The following is a 23,657-nucleotide window of genomic DNA, read 5'->3' as shown; positions in this document are numbered from 1 at the left end:
ATGCTGCTGAAGCCAGTCCAAAAATCATGACTGTATCATTGCCCTACCTAAGCCCACGAAATTCCCTTTGCTTTGACAAACAGTTAAGCCTATGCTTAACTTAAAGATCATGAGTAAAGGCATCCGAAGCAAACAGGATTTGAGCACTTTGCTAGCTGAGGCACAGACTTCCTCTTTATACTCCTAAAATATGAAGAAAGTGTTTTGCTGATACACAGGAATAATGAAAGAAGGTACGTTGTTGAAAATTACTTGAAATTCCTATTACATTGTTACAATAATAACACATCATTTAGTTAACAGCTTACAATCAAAATGTAAACTTACCATGTGTCACTGAAGTCCAGGTATACACCATTAATCACTAATGACGTGAGCACTACCTTATGTTTTATTAGGAAAGCTTTAAAAATCCTGAATATTCCATAGAAAAGGAAAAAGTTCTGACCCGTCCCATTTCTGAGAAATATAAACCAGCAGTTCTGCAATTATGGTGACATGTGCATTGAATGTGTATTTAAATACTGCATGGGGAACACTGCGTCTGCTGTCCAACATTTGCAGACATAGTTTCCAGCTCCTTTTAAACATGCAATATTTAATTATTTGGATGAAGATTTTTCAGCTGAGCATCTGACTCAGGATGATTTTAAAAACTCACTAAAAGAAAACCTGTCAGAATTTCTCAGAATAGAGCTAGTGCAAAAATGCATTGCTTCCTCTCCTTTGTTTTAAAAATAGCAAAACAAAAAAAAAAAATTAGCTGAAATGCTCTAACGCCTGCGTACCTTGAAATGCAGATTTTGTACCTTGAAGGGAAACCAGGGACATGCATTTGCTTCCTCTAGAGAAATTCCTACAAAATTGATGCCTGGAAGTTTATTTGCAGATACCAAAATAGGTTACTTTTAAAGTTGAGTTCTCTGAGTATGATGGGATGGGATGGGACAGAATGGGATGGAATGGCATCGATTGGAAGGGACCTTCAGAGATCACCTTGTCCCTCTGCCTGACCACTTCAGCGCTAACCAAAAGCCAAAGCGTATTCATGAGGGCATTATCCCGATGCCTCTTGCACACTGGCAGGTATGGGGCATAACCACCTCTCCAGGAAGCCTGTTCCAGTGCTGGACCACCTTCACGGTAACATCGTTCCTGATGTCCATCGAAACCCCTCCTGATGAAAATGAAGCAACCGAGCAGCCAGCACTGAAGCTGATTCTCTCAACACATGGATCTGCCATTGCACCCACACTTTCGACACCCTGCTTGCCACTGGCTGGGCAGTGCTGGAGGCCACAGCCCCAGGCTGTTGGTGAGGTGAAGCAGCAGCAGGGGCCTGGTGGCCTGGACAAAGAGCTCCTGGGGCTGGGCAGGTGGCAGGGGGCACGGGCACAGCATGGGGAGGCCTTTATTAAGGATCAGCAAATCCATGTGGGCTGAAAGATGCTGGAAACCAGGCACCACTAGTTCCTCCCCTACCACAACGCATTTATTCCTGAAATCACTCGTTATGCAGCTCCCATCTTCCACGCAGCGCGAAGCCGGTACCATCCAAGACGCCGGTGACCTAACTACACGGCCCTCCCGCGTTCCCAAAGTGCTGCTCGTCCTGTACTCTGACTGGTGCCAGAGTTTTGTGGAAAGCAGTAACACACAAATGTGTAATTAGGAACTGGATCACGCTGCATGCAGGAAGAAAAATTAATTGCTGTCCTGGCAACTTTAGTATTTTATACTGTTTGAAGATTACTTTTCCCAAATTCTGTTGTTTGTTTTTTTTTTTTAACGTAACATTTGTATCTACTAAAAGATGCATTTAAATAAGGACGTGTTTTTGTAACTAATAGAAGGTGACAGTTTACCTGATTTACTGTTTCTTCAATTGCTTTCATATAGTGATTGAGTTCTCTGTCCATTGCAGCATATTCTAACATGACTTTCTCCATACTGTTAACATCCTCCACATCATCTGCAAAACAAAATATTTCGTACAGGGATGATCAGCTGTGTTTGTTTCAGGCAGCATTTCTTCTTTACAGATACGAAGACAAGCATTAATGTGAATTTCTTACAACATCTGTAAGGCACAGCAGGTGCTTTCAAGCTCCTCAGACATGTACCTCCTTCCTATTTTGCAACTGTAAACCTTGACATTTCTTGGGTAACTTGAACAAACATCTTACTCAGAAGGACACTTCCCTGGTTTCATGTGAACAAGAGAGAGTGTGTGTAATTTCATCTACCAGCACCTAGTCATTAGGCAATCAGGATATTTTCTGCAAAAGTTATATTTCATGACTCATCACATGGCCTCAGAAATACTCAGAAGAAACTGAAATGCCCTCTCAGTACAGTATAGTCCACGGCTATAACTAGACTCCTTTGTCCCCAATAAACATAGCTAGTGCAAAATCAAAACAGAGCCAGCATTTTATAACCCAGGAAGCAATGGAAAACTGAATAGTAATGGTGAATCAGACAGTAAAACTTTAATTGCCAGTGAAAAATCAATGAATAAAGGACACGTGCTTAGTAACTCACATCCACTTTCATTCTCTGCCGCGCTGCTCCTAATTTCACCCCTTTCATCTCTAACTACACCTCTGCTTTCCCATTCTGACCTGCCGTGCATCTCCTCAGCTGGGTAAGGACTCTTCGTGGGTGCTGCAGGGCTGAGCAGGCACGGCGGTAACTCCTGACACAGGTGCATGTACCGCACCAAATGCTGCCACCTGTGGGAGGACAGCCAGCCACAACCCCGAAGCCATTCAGGAAATTAAGGTATTAGGAAACGTAACTTTCTGCTTCTCCTGCTCCCTTTTACTCCTACTCTGCAGTTTCCAGGTACAGAAAAAACAGCTGGAAGGTGTGGAAGAGCCCCAAGGTTTGTCATGCAGCATTAGTTTAGGGGCAGTCACTTAATGGAGTGTTCTCCTTTACAAGCAGTGTAAGTACCCTTAAGCTGTGCTGTTATTTTCAGGAAGAAAATCACTGTATAGCTCTTTTTCCTTTTTTTTTTCTTCCCTTTTTTTTTTTTTGGTGAATAAAGCAAAATGCTTTCCTATTTGGCAAGGCAGCACACTTCTTAAGTCGCTAACTGTGTGAGTACGTTGGAGCACAAACATCCCTCCCTGCACAAAGCTAACAGAAAGCACCGTGCGTGGCTGTCCCGGCTTTCGAGCAGAACCTGAAGTTGTTGCTGAAACGCGTCACGCAGGACAGAGCTGCACACCACATTGACGGATCCAGGAGACAGAAGGAAAAGTGTTAAGATACATTTACCCAAAAAAGATACTTAATAAGCCATACTGTTTTGTGAACACGGCGATTACAGTCATGATGTTTCCCGTAATTCTATCCAGGCTTGGTATGTACCCATTCTTCATTAAGTAGATGAATGGATAGCGCAGACAGAATTTTGGCATCCCCGCAACTTTCTTCTGAATAATCAGCATTTCCCTCTCCCCTTTCCCTTCCCTCCCACCCCGTTTCCGTACCCTATCTGGTAACTGTGATCGTGCTCTCCTTCCTTCCTGCTAGGAAGCATACAAAGTGCCTCCTTCAAGGCTGACACAAATGGCACTCCGTGAATCACAGGAAAGGTTTCTGTAGCAAGTAACTGTCATTCTCCTCCCATGGCCAAAATGAATCATATCCACAGCATAAAGAAACTAGAGCGGCCTAAATCTATTTTTTTAGGGGAAGAGAAGCGCATTGTTGAACACCAAGAGAGCCGTATGAACGCCATCTGTCCTAAGTTCAAAAAAAGTTGTAGATAAGGAATAATAACGCTTCATCTGATCTTACTGCACTGGAGAAGCATGCTAAAATAAAGCGCAAAGAGCTGGAACCGCTCAGGGAAGAGGGACATTATCTCTAACTGTATCCTGCTCTACATTCCTCACGCCCTGACCATTCCTCCCATCCACCGGCCTGGTTTAAGTCTCAGCAGTAGTCACTGCTGTCTCCCTGGTCTTCCATGCCCATGAGGCTATATGCGTTATTTCGTATATACTGTGAAAGCTCTGAATGTGTCCGTCACTAACACACGACCAGAGCATGCCCCTGAAGGCATGATGGAAATAGAGATGGGTCTGAAGGACTGTAGACAGGTCAAGGATGGCCATCCCTTATTTCTGCCCTTCGACAGATACTGCAGCACATTTTCTACCTGCAGTTCAAGGTACTGAGAGCTAAGATGAAGTCTCCCACGTTGTTCCACTCATCTCCTAACTTCTACAGAAGACCTAAAAGAAAACGTACATTACAGGGTATTCCGTTTGCCTTTACAGAACTATCACAGCCCTACGTTAGACACTGCAATAACGCTCCTGTGCATGGCTCCTCCGCTCCCACCACTCTCCTTTCCCCTGGTGAGTTAAGATCACTTCTGCCACTCCCTGGAAAGGAGAGGAGCAGACCTTGTGTACACATGGTGAGAAGCTGTGGGTTTCTGTATGGGGATGTGAAAAGTTTTACAGCTCACCGAGGCAGGGATCCCAGAAGCTTCGATGTTTCCGTACAACAGACACCCCCACAGACTAGTAAGAACGTCCCAGCTGACTTCATCTTACTGGGGAAGAAGAAATTAGGAAAGAAAGACTTACCTGTCTTTTCTAATCACCATCCTGCAACTCACCCCCCCCCCCCCCAAATGCCACCAACCCATTAGTTTAATAGCGCTATAATCACACGAGGAACCAAAATTTATTTCTGATATCAGGCTTCTGAAACATTCAAATGGCATTGTGTGTTACCCACTCCGCAAACCCCACCACCACCTTTATTTCAGCTGTGAGAAAGGCGGTGGAGGTTCATGGTAGAGAGAGACTCGAGGCACTCTCCCTCTCCCATCAGACCGGGACCGCGTTATCTGCTGAGTGCCCTCCGACCAGGCTCCAGCTAACTCTCCGAAGCACTCAGACCTTTCACTCTGCAAGCCAACAACCCAACTCAACGTCAAAACCGAACACTCTGCGAGTACTGGATGGGTGCCTCGCTGCTATCTAATCAAAATTTATCCTAATCTTGTTTCTAATTCATATCTAAGGAATGCATTGCAAACTCTCTGCATATGCTTTTAGCTACTGCCACAAAATACCATTGAAGTTGCATACTGTAGTTAAGTCTCCTTGTTATCTAGGCTAAATATGTTCAGTTTAGTAAGCATTTCTCCACAAGCCTTTACCCTCACCACCCAGAGATTATACATTTTGCAATGTTACATCTTTTACTCAGAGAAAGCCCAGTTCAAGGCCATAATTTTCATTTTCAAAGGCTCATGTGCATCATGTTAAAATTAGCTGGCTGTATGTCCACTCTTCGTAAGACTGAATTCAAGCTCACATGACTCCATGAACTCTCTTTATAATAGCAATCGGGTTATTACTCCGAAAAGCCTCCCTACAAATTGAGTAACAAAACTACATAAAGAGACTAGCAAGAGTTCAATTTCTCATTTCTAATACGAGATCAAATTGATCATGCTCAGGTGCCTTACTGCTGATTCAAACTGTAATCAATCAGGGCAGGGTTACATATCATGAACCCCAAAGTGCTAAAACAGAAGTTACAGTAACAGGATAGTCAAATCAGTTCTGTTTTAACACTTTCTATATTAGCACTTGTCTAAAACACCCCCCATTTACCCCAAACTTGTTTTCCTTCTAACATCTGAGTTCATATTTAGTGTTTACTTTAGTTCCCAGTATACATCCACAAGTTAGTGAATTTCTGAAGATTTTTCACAAAAAAAGGATTTTTCTCTTTTTCTGTGCAAAAGTTACTAACCACATCATTATTTGCTTATTTATGGTGTAAGAGCTGACCTCCAGCCAACACATACCAATTAAAATAATCATTCACTTCCACAGTAGACTATCTGAAACACAAAGTAGTCTGGCGTATCGTGAAATTACAGGCGGGCTCTAAGCCTCCAAGTATAACAGCACATAAAATGAACAGTTAAGCACAGACAGCGTGGATTAACATAAATATTAACATTGACATCTTCGTATTATTGGCTAACGAAAACCAAGCTTTCAATTTTAAGCAAAACAGGACGTTGGGAGTTCTACCTCTTGCACTACATATTAGGTTACTCTTAATTTCCAGGCTACACGCTGTTTTTTCCATCAGGCTCTCCCATTGTACGAGGCAAAAGAGGAATGGGAAACCATTGCCCACAGATTTTGACAGCGGATTTCAGACTTTTAGAACACATGCAACACAAACATCTGTCACTCGAGCCAACAGCAATAGCAGTAGTAGGCAGCTGTCTTCATATGCACCAGCAGCATGAAAAAACACACGCTTGGCCAGCAGGTTTCAAGTTACTGCTGACAGCAGGGGAATACAGGCTCTAGGACTCCTTGATTTAGTTCCATCTTCTGCGGGAGAACGTGCATACTCAATTCAGGATACAGCTAAGCATTTTTGTTGGCCTTTTTTTTTTTTAAGCAATTATGTTAAAAAAAGAAGTGCAGACTCCCCCTGCCCCATCTCCTTGCCCCCAATTCTAGTCAACTCAAACCTGTTTGTAATTAAAGTTGGACAACACATCTGGAAAAACAAAAAAATGTAACAACTAGCCTACACTTTATGAATCTTTATAAATAAATTCACACAAAACATTTGGAGAAGACAGTAGTAAGATGTCCTCCTACTGTCTGGATGCTCAGTGGAGACGGCACAGACCTACGGCGGAAACCACAACGTTAGTTCCCTCCTCTCTCTAGGTGTACTTGCACCCCGCCATGGTACTCAGACCATACAGACCAACAGGAACTTAAACAGGAGGCTGATCGCTTCTCCAGCACTCAGGATAATCCTCCACGTTTCCTCCTCCAGATATATGGACAGCTCCTCAGAAAACTCTCACTGAAGATTTCTTTCTAAGCCTCATCTCCCAGATCTGTAACGTATCTATTTATTAGGCTGCAAAAAGAGCAGCCTAGTACAGAAAGTTGTAAACAGAAAGAAATTAGAAGTAATGCACAGGAATGGCAAAAAGCTGTTTTGTGTCCTGAAACTGAATCTCCTGAATGCAGGTGTCTTCACGTGAAAGCCAGAGAAATGGTTGAAACTGGAATGCACAAAAATGGCAGTGAAGCCCTCTGGATACGGAACTAACCACTGCAATTAGCAAGAGAAGAAAAATTATTGCTGATCAGAGTGCCAACAACCATATGAGGAATGACAATTGGTGGAGTAAAGGGAACTCGGGGCAGTAATTGCAAAACTTCCTTCCATATAACAATCAGAAGCTACTTACAGTAGAAGCCAGTCCTAAAGACGCCTCCAGCTTCTCAGGAAATGCCTTAACAGGGTTGCAGTGTGTTTCGAGCTGGATTTCCTTCACTGTTTCCTAATGAAGTCATTCCACTCACGCAGAAAGCTTTGGTACAGACAGAGTTACAGGCTGAGTGTGCAACAGTGATTTTACGGACCTACACCTTCACCTAGATACCAGGACTCTAGTGAAAATTAGGTATGTCTTACAAAATGAAATGGCATCAGTGATAGAAAGAGAAACCAGATGCAGATGGCCCTTCTTGAGCAGGGGTTTGGAGAAGACAACCTCCAGAGGTCCCTTCCAACCTCATTCATTCTGCAATACTCCTCAATAACCAACAACCTCGTCTCTAAACCATCCCTCTGGAAGGTGGATGAAAGCGAGTTCACATCTACAAATACCTCTCAAGCAAAGAAGGAAGTTGAATCTGAGTTTCCAATATTCTACCAAAGAGAAAGGGGGAAGAAAAGAGATGAGTGTGGGAGAAAGGACTACTGGAACCTGCCAGGGACAAACCAGCACAGCAGAACTCTGTTAGCTGACCGTGCCCACAGTTCCGCCAGAACTCTCACCTGTGAATGGCTCCTAAAACTTCAGCTTATTTTCTCTTTGGCTTTTGTTTTTAAAAAAATCCAAATCACATTACAATACTTGGACTCAGGTCAAACATTTTGCTTCACCTGAGTCAGGTCTTCTGAGGTTTTATTTTGCAGAGGAAAAGGCAGTGGTTTGCAGTCTGCATTGAAACATTTATTTTATACAGCAACTGAAAGAAAAGAAAAAAACCTCTTCAATTATTCAGTTCTCAATGCTTACATTTTATTTTTTTAAAGTAAGATGAGCCAAGAGTGGCTGTTAGATTACAAACTGCTCCTGACAAGAAAACTCATCTCGTGTTACAAGCCATTTCCCTGTAGGCTATGACTGTCTGAAACGGGAAGACAAGATTCAGTGACTCAGGAGGCTCTTGCCAATCCCATAGACATGAAACCCGAGTGCTTTATATTGTAGACAGAGTCCGAACTTCAACAGAAATGGACGACGCAGGGTGCCTCCTTTCTGAATGCCCAGTCTGAACCCTTTCAAGGGGACAGCATTTTCAGAGAGTGGGTGTCGCACACGTTCTGAAAACAAGAGTCATCTCAGAGTGGGCACGGAGCAGCTGAGGTACCCAGTATTACTAACCACTTTTGAAAACAACTTACTATATTATTCTAAAACAAAGTAATCATGAAACTTTTGCTCAACATGAAACTCCCTTAAAGTCTACTGCCAGCAGAACTAGGCCAGCAGCGCTTTTGAAAGATCCTTCCTTACAATGCTTGTTTTTCTTAAAGACTATCAGGGGAAGGCTAAAAGTCATAATGATCCCAGTTCAGACTTGAGAGCTTACCAGATATTTCTGCCACGGTATCCAAACAGACTGCATGGTAAGGAAGGGCAGTATCTCCAAACACTTATTGACACTGGGGTAATACCTAGTGAAACAAACAGGGTTCTCACAGAGAGTTGCATTTAGCAAACACTCCAACGTGTGCTGACAGGTTTTGCTGTATAAACTCCTAAATAAAATGTTATTCAACACAAATACAGATGCTTTAACTTAGGCTGAGACACACAAATAACAAAAAGACAACCTAATCTTTCATACAGATAAATACAATTCGCTATGGGAGGCAAACAGAAGGAAGTCTTTATATCATATCTACGTATTTTCTCCTGCTGTAACCTCTGCATTGAGTGTCCCTCATAGAGTCCTGAGAAAAGGAACAGCTAGTACATGCACACCTACCCACATGAAAATGGATCCTTGCTTGACTATATATTAAGACCCATGCAACTACCAGGCTATGCCAAACCCTTCAGACAAAAGAAAAAAGAATTCTCTGACCAGCACCTCTTTAGGACCCAAGGGACTGGCATGAAGCTGCATCAGGGGAGGGTCAGGCTGGGTGTTAAGAAAAGTTTCTTCACCAAGAGGGTGGTCGGGCACTGGGACAGGCTCCCCAGGGCAGTGGTCACGGCACCGAGCCTGCTGGAGTTCAAGATGTGTTTGAACAACGCTCTCAGACACATGGTCTGAATTTTGGGTGGTCCGGTGTGGAGCCATGAGTCAGACTCGATGATCCTTGTGGGTCCCTTCCAACTGGGAATATTCTATGATTCAGTCATTCTCTCCTTAGTAAATTACAAGGACATGGTGACATTAATCTTTATTTTACCAACGAACACCTATTTGGTTCTGCAGAAAGACCAATTTAAAGTTAACAAACTCTAACTAGTAGGAAGGAGCACTGAAAGGAGAATAAAGCGTTTACAAGATGCAAGAGTTTGGAGAAGCAGGTCAAGCTCTCCCCTTTCATAATCCTGTATCAGTTTTCTGGTATTACGGTGATGTCTATCCAGAACTACCAGAACTACTGTGCTCTGTTCAAGTAAGGAGTAAATCATCATTCCTCAAAACCACCTATACCACAGACCCAAGAAGAACAGAAACAGAAGTTACTTTGACAGACAAGTAGCAATTAAATACCAAGGTTCATGTACCTTTCCCTTGGCAACAGAGGCAGTTCCACAGGTCACAGCGCCCATCCTTGCTGCTCCTCCACCTTCCTCCTCTGCTGGGACTATATGACTTTTCACCCCACCATGCTATAGATGGGACTGATGAAACAATCCAAGTGTTGTCCCCCCAAAGCAAAAAACAACAACAACAACAAGAAACCCCCAAACAATGGTTCTTGTAACTGGATTTACAGTGCAGGTATGTAACCAGTTGTACCAGCCCACTCGAGGGGGTGGCAAACTGTAGCCGGGTGGAATTTCAGGGGGGATAACACCCAAAGCCAAACTGTTTGCCAAGAAATAGGTAAAAGCACCACGCCTGTATTTTCCAAGCAAGCACAATGTACACGTTATCTCCACACCGAAATCTCAGTTCAATCTCTCACGAAATCAATAATTTCTAAAACCCCTCTATTTTCCTAGCTATATATATACGCCCCTCTCTTCTCAGTGGATTTCAACATACGTTGAAACTGAGGCTGAAAACAACATTCACTAATAATTTTAATGGGAAAGGATTTTCCTATGACTAACAAGCTTCTTGCCTGTGGAGGCGTGGGCATGTCTGCACCACACAATAGAGCGTGGTTCAGAGCCCCGAGCTGCTGCTGACCCAGCCTGCCTGAGAACTGGCGATGGGAAGGTTGGCGAGACCTACCCTCGTTCTCCTCTGAAGATTTGACATTGGCAAGATCAGAATTTTGGGGGCAAAAATTTCTCTGCATTAAATACTCGCCTCACAAGGAATAGGGAAATCCTCCTTACGGTGTTGTAATTGTTTTTCTTTGATCCCTCAGAACACTTTCTAGAAGGGCTACTTAAAATTCTTTTATTTCAAGACTTTTAATGGGTGTTTCCAATTCCCATAAAAGGTTCATAAGCTGCTGGATCTATCACCTCCCTCGTAAAGGAATACCAGCAAAATCACATTGCTGACTTCCAACAGGCTGGATTTTTATTTTTTAGGAAGCACAATTTCTTCTGTATTAATACAAGATTTCTGCTTGCACACCACAAGTCCCACAGAGATAATCCCCTCCTTCTTTCTTTACCAGTCAGAGTTAACGCTTCCTGTGGTCAATAACTGATTCTTCTCTTACTTTAAATTTCATCGACACGTGGAAAATAAATACTTTAGGGTGAAGTGCAAGTCTGTCCACAATATGAGGCATATTTATTATCATCTAACAGTAAACAATACCATTAGGATCTTTACAAAATAAACTTTGCTTCCACTAATGAATCTATTAACTCTCATCTGAGAGAAGCTCATTCAAACTGTATCCTCACCAAACGAAATGCAGCTACTTAGAACTTCCTCCATCTTAAACTGACTTTTGGGGAAACAGGAGGAAAAGACAAGCAGCAAAGATAGGAAAATTAACCTTTTTCACCCAAGTCCTTCAAAATTCTCAGACACATCGTGTCTCTATAGAGAACTGGAGGCAGCCTAGCTCTGTGACCAAGCCAACGAGGCCTCATCAGAGAGCATTAAATCAGATCTAATGTTTCAGTAAATGCAACTATCTTGGTTCTGGGCTCCAGCTATAATAATATCCGAGTCTGCTGCTGATATATCAGCTTCAAAATCTAATTGCGCCGACTAGACATGCTCCATGTGGCACCACACGAAACTGGAGTCACAAGATGCAGCTCGGCCAGCAAATGGGGCTGTGACGCAGGAGAGAAGCACGGGAGAGTCGCTGCTCAAAGAGACCGAGAGCAGTTTCAGTACAGAGGCAGTCTCACTCTCGGTCCCTCACTGCATCCTCCCATACCTTCACTGGTGCCAGGACTCCACACGAGCCGCCCAACAAACTGGTCCCACTGAGGCTCAGAGCTGCTCCTTCTCGTGCAAGCAAAGCGCCAATCTGCACGGGTACAAGTTCAAGCAGTTGAATAGATATCAAATGGGAAAGTAAGACAAAGAAAAGCCCTCACTTCAAGGCAATCCTTCACTTCAAGACAATCCAGCACTGACTTATTTCAGCTCAGTTTAATGGCCATAGTTATTTTACCAAACAAAAGGAACACAGAACCCAAGCTAGTCTTCCCCAACCAACAGCAGCAGCATCACGCAGACACCAATGAATGCTGTTCCAGCACTGAAATTTTAACATTATTGACCTAAAGTGAAACAGCTGGGGGAGGAGAAAGGCCAAAATAAGTCTGCCTTTTAAATGTCAAATATTTTGATTAGAGACTTTGCAAACATAACTTTTTTCTTTTCTCCTCCGAACCCACACAGTCTCCCATTCTAAGTTTTTCTATTTCTGCCTCGACAACCCATCTTTGCTGACTTCAGAAGCCAGAGAAAAGAAGCAGTGGTCCCAGACAGAGCAGGACTGGACCTCAGCTAACTAGCCAGGGGACTACACGCACTCCAGCTGCAGCAGCAAGCAGCTCAGGGCAGAACAACTATCCAGTTTTATGCTCAAATTTTTACATAAATTTGGCTGGCAGGCAACTTGAAGTTCTGTACCACTATGGACAGAGCGGTGATGGATCTTACAGCACAGCTGACACTGGTCCACACGCACACTGCAATAAATTAGAGAGAAATTAGTTTTGCAATGGATAGCTAACAATACAAAGGTTTGTTTTTAATATCATAAATATTGATCTGTTAGTATATCAGGAATGTCTCTGTCTTGCAAAAGTTGGTAAAAAGAGAAACGAGTATCCTCTCCAAAGCTAATTCTTTGTTAGAAATGCAGATAACTTCCACATGCCTTAGGTATTTTTGAGTTTCTGTTGATAACAGGACGCAAACAAGGTTGGACTATAGCAGCCCAGAACACCAGCGTCTCACGTAAGTGAAGGTCAAGTGATGTCTCCCACACTAAACACCTAATTCAGCATGAATCACAGATTGATATGGTGCTCTCAAAGTGCTAACCATGCAGCAGTGTCAAAGATAGGACTTTCAGAGCCCGTAATTCCTCAATATGACTTGGAAAAGAAAAACACAAATAACAAAAAACACACCCACAACCTAATCCTCTTACACAGACGAGGCAAAGGCAAAGTCTGGTCACAAACTCCAGGCATAATGAGAACCAGCAATTCATCCTGCCTCTAGCAGGCTGCCTTCGCATAAAACCTCTTCTGTGAATTGGCAGATCTCCCCTTTTTGGCACGAATCGCTGCTATGTGGCATTCATTCTGTTGCTTGCATACTGGTAAGTGACAAAGCTAAATCTTTCCATTGCTGGAATTTCATTTTCCATAAACTTCAGACAAGAATTTCTCCTCCTATGAGGAGCTGCTGTTTTGTTATCATATGGAAAATGCACATCTCTGTGCAAAAAAAAGAACAATGCAAATCTATGTTGCTCAGGTCTCTCACATGTGCGCAAATATTTATGATTTTGAGAGGAAACAGGAATTTGTTTGATAGCTTAAAGTGCACTACAGAAGATGATCTCTCAGCATTTCTTTAGATAACCGTTATCTTTGTCCACGGGAGAAAAGAAAGAACTTTGTGGGGCCTTGTGTCATTTAAAGGGGTGGTTTTGAGAAAAAAAAAAAAGAATATAAATTGAGACCGGGTGTGGAAATGTTCTGTAATCAGATACAGGAAAGCTCCCTCTGTTCAGTACTTAAACAGAACTGGAAAAGTATCACATAGCTATGAGACACTGTGTTATTAAAATAAATTAAATCCAGAACCGTATCACTGTGCTTGAGATTTGTGTAGCCGAGATGTACTAGCTCAGAGAATTCCACCCCCCCCCCCCCTTTTATTGATAAACTTTTTAATTTTGTTTAATTTTAACTTGGCTTTCTGTAAAAGTGTCTGAGCCAAATCTGTGCACTGAAGTAGGTAACTTCAGTGGAAAAGAAGTCTTCATTTTTTAATTAAGAGACCACCTTGAGACATCGGGACAAACTACACACCTCCAACTAAGAATGGATAAAAGATGGATCTAAAAATACTGAAAAAATACAGAATTTCAATAAGTGATGGCATACCTAATTCACTCAAAAAGCAGCTGTGAATTAGATCCACACCCACAAGTAATAAACTTTAAAAAAAATAGTCTTGTGAAAATGTCACATTAATCTACCCATACAGAAAAAGTCTACTCACCCACTGCTTACTAAGATGATTAGTAAGGAAATCACAAGTTAAACTTTATTCATCTGCTTAAGAAAAATAGGAAAGAGTTTGCAAGGTTGATTTAACTCACAAGATATTATTGTCACTTGACATTTACATGCAATGTATAATTCCATTCCCACTTACAGTCTGGGGAAAGCCTGTTAAAATACTTCCTTAATGTGCGAACACTTCTTTGAATTGTGTTCTTTTCATCTGCCACCTTCTCCTTAAGCCAGCTGGCTCCTTTTGTTAAGCCTTTTCTCATATGAAAGTTCATTATATGTAATTTATGGAGCAGTTTGAGATTGTCACCTTCTATCGAGCGCTACAGCATATGCCTATTTCAGAACACTACAGCATTTTTTGATAATGTCAAAAAAGCAAGGAGGTTCACACATTTATGTATCCTGAACAAGCCCAGTGTGAGACTAATCCAAAAGACCACGTCTGCCCTCTCATTCAAAAGCCACGCCTGGTCAGGGTGGCCCTGCTCAAGCAGGGGCTGGACCAGAAGAGGTACAGAGGTCCCTTCCAACCCCAACGATTCTGTGACCAGTGATTCATTTGCAGCCATATGAAACAGTTCTCATTCAACTTATATGCCAGACTACTCTTCCCATTTTGCGAAAGCGTAACAGCTTTGTAGAAACTGCACAAGTTGCTTCCATGGAAAACATCGTTAGGAAAGCATTAAAGTATCTTTCATCATCTAGAGCACAATCAATGTACTGTCCTGGTTAATCCTCTTGCTGTGGCTTTCTTATTTCTTACCTCTTTTCTCCTTCATTATACTTTTCTTTACCACTTGCTCCTCTCCCCTTCTCTTCCTCTGCAACCAGTTCCCCCTTCTCTGCTCCTTTTTTTACTAGCCTGCTTTTGATTCTTTCTCTATTAGCAAGTGATATCTTCCTGGTGATCACCGTCCTTGGGGTCACCTCCTACCTTCTCACATCCTCCTATATAATGGCTCACGGCTCTTTTCTTAGTGGTTTTATTGGCATAAAAGTACATTAACACACACACAGAAACCTGAAAAAAATAAGACATAAGCTCACCACTCATTAATAGTAACTGCTATGTAGTTCACAGTTTGGGAACTAAATACAAACAATGCCTAGAAGTGTGGCTGGGACAACAGCACGAGCAATGACGGATTACCCAAATGCCCTACACAGAAATTTGTGCTTTATGATGCTCACAATGAATGCAATACCCTTGTTCAATATCTAAAGGAGGGTTGTGTTGTGTTTTGTTTTTAACTAAAATGGGGGCTAACTGTATGCTGACAACTTTGCAGGTATGTCCTTATCTTTATATGGCACATATTGTATAATTTGGGGAAAGGCTCCTTCTAGATCAACAGGCATGAGACTAAATCCTGCTAATTGCATTCTTCAGTAAGCTCCTTCAGTATTTCAAAGAAAGAGCAACACAAATTACTCAAAGGCTGGAAAGCATGTTTTATATCAAGACTTACTAAAGCTGCTTAACTTGGCTAGTTTGAGCAAGAGATGTTAAAGGTGACTTGCTCGTGACCTACCATCACCATCCTGAAGACTTCTCAACGTGTTGGGCTGTGATTAGCAGAGAAAAACATACAATCCAGTGGCTGAAAACTGAAACAAAGCTAATGAAGAGAGAAAATACGTGGTTCTCTGTCAACGAGAGTTGAACTACGTATTCAGAGATAAAGCGAATTGTCTTTCACTTCAGCTGACTTTTTGCTGGACCGTGTGTTTCACTGGTAAATTTTCTTTTGATAAGCCGTTTTCAGCAGTTTCACATTGTATTATTCATTGACCCGTTATTAAAATGTCAAACTATCCTCCTACAGACATAGCCAAAAGGTCCACTCAAAAAATTCATCTAAGTGCAAATCTTCACTTCGTGTGCTATGCATATTTCAGAGACGCAATATTGGAGATGACTTTCTGGAGCTGTGGTACGTCTTGTTAATGCACAAAAGGAGAAGTCGACATCTTCGCTAGGCTATTGGTTTCCACTGCCTGTTTTTCCCCTGCACACATAATTTCTGCTGGCTACCTCTTTCTTACCTTTTCCAACCACCTACTGCCACTACAGAGAGCTGAAATTCTTTCCAGACTCTCACAACATTATTTCCACAAGCACAGAAGACACAAGCAACAACAGAAGCGAATATCTACACAGCGGTATGTGATATTCACATGTTAATACATCTTCTCAAGACACTCCTGACATCTCTTTTTAAAGAAGAGAAACTGATGCCTAGCGAGCTTGAATGACTTGCCCAAGGCCACACAGCGACAACCTCAGCCTGAGAGCCCAGCTGTTCCTTGCCTCAAGGCCTCCCCAAAATCGGACTGGGACCATCTCAGTTGTTTTGCACCTTTCATATAAAGCTATTACGTCCTCCTTGCTCCTATTGAGACAAAATGGGAAAGAGAAAGAGGAGAAGGGAAACAAAAAAAATCTCTGTAATTTGTAAGGAAAAATATTCTAAACCTACAGCTCAAACAAACAACTTCTGCCTGCCCTCCAAAGGCTGAAATTTTTCATAGGTCTCACTCTCAGCAATCATAAGAAAAATGCAAGTCTTCTGTGCGACTCTGACTGATGAAGCAAACATTCCCATTTAAATTCTTGGAATTTAATCAGTACATATTACAGCCTTCATTCTTCACTAGAGTGTCAGTATGCCACATAACACTGGTGTAAACAGAAATATGTCCTAAAACCTGGATTTCAGTCAGAGTGCATTTTTAAGTTTGCCTTTTCAAACCATTTTTTATCTGAAAGTACTAAAAAGATCATAATTAATTCTACCTGCACTGATAGAAAAGGTATTTTTGAGCAACAAAAAAGCAAGGTTAAAAAAAAACAAACAGCTACAAGTTCTTGAATTGTTGAAAAGATGAGTGCAGATGAGAATGGAAAAGAAGGGAAAATAGAAGTTAAAAAAAGAAAAAACAGGGTGAGTGTCCACTGCCTCTTGGGAGGGGATCAGGATGAAGGTTTCAGAACAATCACGTCCATGGAACTGTTTCTTTAGTGCTTTGACCAAATGCGTCTGCACAATGCTTACTTTTAACTTAGATAAATCTTTCCCTGATGGAAAGAATCAAGAAAAGAAATACAATTACTTTATTTTCTTAATCTTGACGAATGCTGCCAACCCCAGATTTTATTTTATTTTTTTTTAAGAAAACTTTTGTGGGTTCCTCCTCCCTCCCCAGTTACTCAGGCAGACAATTAGATCACTGAAAGCTAAACACTGATCTACTCAATTTGATAAAAATTAAAGCTTCAGAGTGGGTTCTTCAAAGCCCACACTATTTTCTATATATACTGTAAGCCTCTACATTTAAACAGGAGCTAGCTGTATTTTCTTATTGCCATATTTCTGTGGCAGAAATATGACGATAAGAAAATGACAGATTAATATACTACAGAGAATATTTTCATACAGTAAATTATTCAGATAAAATATTCCTCTCTGGCTTTTGTTCAAAGAGGTTGATTTATCTTTGTGCTAAAGAGCCCACACAAGACCTCTGCAGTACTTCATAGTATTTTGAAGCTGGAACAGACCATTAGGATCATCTATTCTGATCTCATGCATAGCAGAGGCCAAAGAACCTCACCCAGCAATTTCAAGCCTATAACTTACAGCTGTAAGCGTGCTCATTCTCTCAAGGTTAACTTTACTGGTGTGCAGAGGGTCTGCGAAAAGGTCTATACAGCATTTAAATTCCCACTTCTGATCTATTTTGCAAACTGCTGCCAATTTATGAGGTCTAGGACACAGAGAAATTTATAGTGGCTACGGACGGGTACATGAGGTAACCCACCAGGTGACTGCAAGCCTCCCCAACTCCTAACGACCTTTGGGGAATACAATTACCCACTTTGTTAGGAAATGCATAAGAATAAAAAAGTATAAATATGCATACATTTCAAGTACATATGAATGTATGCATGTACTTGAAAAACTACCTACTGAAACCCGAGCACTAAAAATTGTGCAGTTTTCATCTCAGAGCTCAGAAGAGCTCTGACAAAACCGAGACTGTCCAGAGGATGACCTCCCGTTCAGGTGCAATACAGTTCCATGAGAACACACTGAGGACAGTTACTCAGCACACTAGCTTTAAATCAAGATTGGATTTCACTCTGAATGATGCTCTCCAGTTCAACCACAACATACCAGCTTCGTGCAAGAATAATTGGATGAAATGCAATGATCTGTATTACAGAGGAAGTCAAACTGGTAGATCACGTTGGTCCCAAACAGCTTTAAAAATCTATGATCTGATAATACTAATTCTCTTTCCCCGCTGTTAACCTTAAGCCTCCATTTATATTTTCGTGTTACTAAATACAAGAGTATGATGCTATAGCACCAACACCTCGAAATCCATTCTAGGAATGAGTTACTGCAGTGCCCCAGCTGACCACAGCAGGTGAATGAGAAACTGCACCAGCTGCAGGAAAGCCTTTGCTGCCACCTAATGGGTTTCCTTTTCCTTCAAGAACTGCAAAAATTGAGGAACAAAGAATACTTGGATGCATTCAGCTGAGTATCCAAAATGAAAAAAGAGGCAACAGGACAAAAAGCATGTTGCTTAACATAGCTACTTTCCCCTCGCCGCACCGTGTTCTTTTTACGGTCAGAATTCCAGCTAGGAAATAGTAACAAGCCCGTATATTTGTTTCTTCCCACTATGCAAGATTACAGACTACGGTCAGGTTGGTTTCTGGATAAATACAAAGGAGCTCAAATCTTTCATTACAAGTCACGGTTTCCAGATTTTGAAACAAGGCATATTTCCAAATTCACATTTTTCAGACAGCTTCTTTGAAGCACAACCTTCAAAACCAAGCTGTATTCCAGCAATGGGCTCACCAGTGGTGGCTATAAATGCCGTAAGAAATTCTTCCACTGTAATCACTGAGGCACAAGTGTAAGTCAGAAAAAAAGAATCCAACCCTCAAAATTCTGGTACTGATTGAAGAGTATAATGTGCAAAATGGAATTTTTTGTCTTTGGAAAAGCATTTCGCAAAAGCCCAAGCATCCTTTCTGCTTCAAAACAATGAAATTACTTGAAGAATTACTTTAATGGGTGATACCATTCGCCTACCTACTTTAAGAAAACATACATATCTTCCTTACTGTTAATTGAACGGTTATATACCTGAAAAACAATCCAAGAAGCACAATGTAATACAGGACACAAGCATAAGTTACTATAAAAAAAGAACATTTTTCCTAAAAGAATGAAGCCTCAGAGAAGGATTTGAAGGAAAGAAAAACAACGCTGTATTCTTGAGAAAGAGAATCCGAAGCATTTTATCTCAAATACCCTGAAAATACAAGTTTACTTGAAACAAGAGGAAAAGAGCCTTCCCAAGAGAAAAGAAGTAATTCTGGTGCCCACACCGATTTAGTGCTTAGCACCAATTAGTACAGCTGACACTGGTGTAGCAACAAAGCAGAGCAGTTAACAAACAGCTTCTGGAAGATAAATGCCTGGGATCGGAATGAAACTTCCCCCATGAACAGCTTTGTACAGTGGGGGAATTCTTGCAGCTTCCAACAAAGCACCTGGTAGAGGCTCATGGTGAAGGGTTACTGAACTTAACGGATCGCTGGTCTCGTTTCATTTTCTACCATACCTTCTCTCATAGCTAGGAAACTTTTTTGTATACCAAGTGTCCGTGAAAAGCCATTAATCTCCAGGACAGACTTTGACAGTCTACACTTGCATTCTTCACCAAGAAAAAAAATAATCCCACGACCCTTCCTTGGAATTTATTCCAACCTAAAGAAAAGTAAATTCTGAGAGACTGAGGCACACTCCTGGGGATTTCAAATCCAGGTAAAATTGTTCCCTCGTGTCCATAAAGAAGTAATGGATTGCTCAATTCTAATACTATTCCTACACGGTATGTAAAATTGTGTGTTATTTCCTTCCCAGGAGCATCTTCGCAGATCTATGGGCACATAGGGGGGAAAACAAGATCTGGTTCCTCATGCACGGTCCCTACAGCACAGCCCCCAGTTTTGTCCGTTACAAGGCCACTAATCCTGTAGGTAGCCAGCAGCCTGACAAAACCACAATTCAAACGCAAAGGAAGGTAGGATGTAGAAGAAAAAAATCTTATCACAGATTATCTTCCCTGGCCAAGGACAGCCAGGATAACAAGTCAAAGTTTAGTCCTGCTCATTTCCTCATGCAGCAGATCTTCATCCCACCTCTTTATCAAGCAGATTGCAAAGTGTCATTCTAGCTGATAGACTGTAGCCTGTTCTCAGGACAAGTACCTTAAGCTTTGATTACTTTTATGAAGTGCAGTGATCTCTAACATCATGGAAACTAACAGAGAATGACAATTTTATGAGCACAGGTATCAGCAGGATCGTTTATGGATCCCAAAACAACGACACCGCGGTCACTTCACACACAAGAAATTCTCCAATGTTAAGATTCGTGTTATGGCACTGAAGGAATCCTGCGTTTGCATTTTCAATGAAAAATAAACCAGAAAAAAAAAAGGACAATGGAAACAAATGAACCAAACCATTACGTAGTCAAACACGAGGATGGACTCCATCCTCACACTGCTGTCTGCACCATTCCAAGCAGGAGAGCTTTAGGTCAGTGACAGAGAAACTTCCACAGAAAGGATTCCTGCTCTCAGTGATGAATGAATTTCTATCAAATCTTTTTGTTTGTTACGGGTTGCCACTATGTCTTCAGCAAGCCACTGCACGTAAAAATAGTAGATGTTCCGTAGAACCTCGTGAATCAACTGTCTATTAAAAGGCTGCCAATAATTTCTCAATACCAGGCTGACCTACACATCTATATTCCCTATGCCAACAAGGGTCAGCAATGTTTAGAGTGATTCCTGTGTAACACCACGGTCAGACAGCAATGAGAGAAACCCAAGTGCTGTGGGTAGTCTCACAGAGCTAAACCCACGTTTCAAAGATCCGACACCACCGACTACTTCTTGGCTAGTATTCAACAGGCATCGAGACCCAAGTGGATCCCAAGCAATTTGGTGAATAGAAAGCAGTTAGTAAAGGGAGGACGTCACTCGTGTGAGGTGCAGTGCAGCACTCAAAAGTGCAGAGACAGCTCTAGGGCAAGGGGAACCAGACAAGTGGGATGAGCAGCCAGTGCTGAGGGAAGCTGCTCTGGCAGAGGGAGCAGGTTATGCAATAGGAAACAAGAGCAGACAAGCAGGAAGAGCCAGAGCCGTAAAGGGCTCTTAATCTGGGGCACATGCCACAAAACTGTATCACTAAAGCTCCGGAAGACCCACGGGCCTGCCCTGTCCGGAGTGGTGAGCAGAGAAATCCTTCAGAGTGCGGAGAAAGAAAGTTGACGGGGTGTGGGCGAGGAGCTCTCACGTGGGTGAACTGCAACAGGAAGATTCCTGCTATGTTATACTGACGGCGAGCAGCCAAAGGTAGCAGCTGACTGCGAGATTTTAGGGCAAGGTTTTGAGAAGGAAAAAAAAAAGACTCATTTTTTTCCCCTAAGTAAGATCAGACCTCAGGTGGCTGCCTGCTTCCCACCCACCTGTTCTGCACTCCAGGGCCTCTGCATTTTAGTGGGGACGTAACATGCAGCTGGGAGAAAGTCCCAGACATCAGGGAAGCATCTCGTTTGTGTGAAAACCTGTTCATATCATCAAGCAAAACGCCATGTGCTAATGCTTTATAACATTTTTTTAGACAGTTTATTTTAAGAATTTCTTAGCACCTTGTCTATAGCTAGCATGCTCTCCAGTCTCTCCAATTGTTTCCCAATTTGCTTTGGCCATTCTTCCCAGTCCCACGTGGCTTTGGCTCCAGACCAGAGACAAAAGCAATTACCCCTTTAAAGAGCAAAGTGCTGGGCTGGAGGCCAGGAGATGACCATGAATTAGTCTTCTTTCCTCCAATATCTACAACTCTGTGTCCTTCACAGCCCCATATTCTTGAGAAAGTTCTGCTTTCGAGGAGCCAGATAAAACCGCCATCCTCAGCAAGCTGGCAGAATTCATATCCCATTCTGCCAAGCAGAGCTGGGAAGTGATGTCTGTCTTTGTTACGGCATATCCAAAACATCAGCAGCACATCAGTCCATACGTATGGCAGGTTATAGCAATGAAAAAAAAAAAAAAACAGAAAGAAAGACTTATCAATCCTTCAAGTATTTCACGTGGGTATCCAGCAGTGCCTTCTAACCCTATAGGAAGATGCTGAGTTAGGTAAGCAGTGCAAATAGCTGCTCCTCAGCGTACAGAGGTATTAATAGGAGACTTAACAGATCAATACTAGGAACGTCACAGCTGAGAGAGATTGCCAAACAAGTACTGACAGTGAATTCTTTCTTCAGTCACACCGCTAAAGCTCAAACAACAGACTGAGGCTGAATTTAGAAAGACAGAAATTATAGTAAAACTCAACGATTTTACTTGCACTTGTAACTCATTTCCAACAGTGTCACCTTCAAATTCCCGTATCTATTAGGACTCCAATCCAGCAAAGGATATGAGAATGCACGTAACATTTAAAATACACGGATCACTCTGAAAGTTGGTGATCACTCGAGAACTTAAATGTATCTTTTTCTTCAGTGTTTCACTGGACTGGGCCATAGAACGCCCAAGAGCATTTTGAGTGCAGAGAGGACACACTGAAACCAACTCTGCACACTCCATTTTGCTGCTTACATGGCCTTTTCTATAGTGACATTTTAAAGTGTCTCTGTACCACGATGCTATTTTGGAAAACAAAAAACAAACAAAAAACGTATGGCCTTTAGACAATGTCAGTACCTAAAGATAATCGGCAGAATGCCTGGGATGGACATAAATCTTTCATTTAAAATCATTAAATAAAATAAACTTTTAAGTTAGTTGTTTCCCTTTCACATTCAGTTTGGTGAAACTAGTTTTCATCTCCAGCTCAGATCCTCAGTTCCTCAGAAATCCTATTTCAGCTCTGTCAGTTTGCCAGCACATGCTCACAACACAGCACCACAAGGATGCTCAATGTCAAAAGTCTGCAAATTCTCTATGAACAGGCAAGTCTTATTCATCAATATAACTTCATGGATATCAACAAAGTTTTTTGAGAAACACGAGGTTTTCAGGTTCGGATACATTAAAATTATCCTTTACCTGAATCACCAGAGGTTAACAGAAATCCTGAACAACACTATTGCCTTACTTTGGTAGAGATCATCTATGTTCATAAACGAGCAATGCCTGACCTGAATATTTAATACTAGCGTTTTCTTTTCGTAAGCCTATAGAGGACTAGAACAAAATGGACCTAAATATACTAGGGGACTATGTAACAGAAACGTTGATGAAACTAAGACTCGGATAAGTGAAGTTTTGCTAATAAAGCTTACATCAGTACAACTCTCTCATCCCTACAGCACAGGGTGAATAGTAGGATCCTTAGAGGAAAAAGACTTGGGGACCACTGTGGTCGGAGCTCACTGAAGGTTTGTTTCCAGAGTACAGCAACAGCGAACAAGATGCCAGGAGGCACAAAAGAAAGAGGAGGTAGTAAAAAGCTGGGAACAGATTCTGGGTCTTTATATCATTAGAAGCCTCAGAGATATTTCAGACTGCTTTAATTCTACTGCAGAATACTTTTCTTTTGACTTCATGTGAGCTCTGTTATTATTGACAATTCCAT

At 41.8% G+C, this 23,657-nt stretch overlaps 1 protein-coding gene across 4 annotated transcripts in view; it reads right to left on the bottom strand.

The window, feature by feature from the left end:
• NSMCE2 (NSE2 (MMS21) homolog, SMC5-SMC6 complex SUMO ligase) overlaps positions 1 to 23,657 on the bottom strand; it is a 129,909-nt gene that overhangs the window by 98,334 nt on the left and 7,918 nt on the right. For 3 of the 4 annotated variants that reach the window (XM_066990737.1, XM_013185015.3, XM_066990739.1), the window contains one exon: positions 1,866 to 1,972. In XM_066990737.1, the coding sequence (XP_066846838.1) occupies positions 1,866 to 1,972 (107 nt within the window). Of the gene's footprint in view, positions 1 to 1,865; positions 1,973 to 11,640; positions 11,836 to 23,657 lie in introns of those variants that run through there. The other variant, XM_066990738.1, reaches the window with a different exon arrangement.

This window comes from Anser cygnoides, chromosome 2 (genome assembly GCF_040182565.1).
Source record: "Anser cygnoides isolate HZ-2024a breed goose chromosome 2, Taihu_goose_T2T_genome, whole genome shotgun sequence".
Lineage (NCBI taxonomy): Eukaryota > Metazoa > Chordata > Aves > Anseriformes > Anatidae > Anser > Anser cygnoides.
This window is presented reverse-complemented; position numbering and strand designations above follow the sequence as displayed.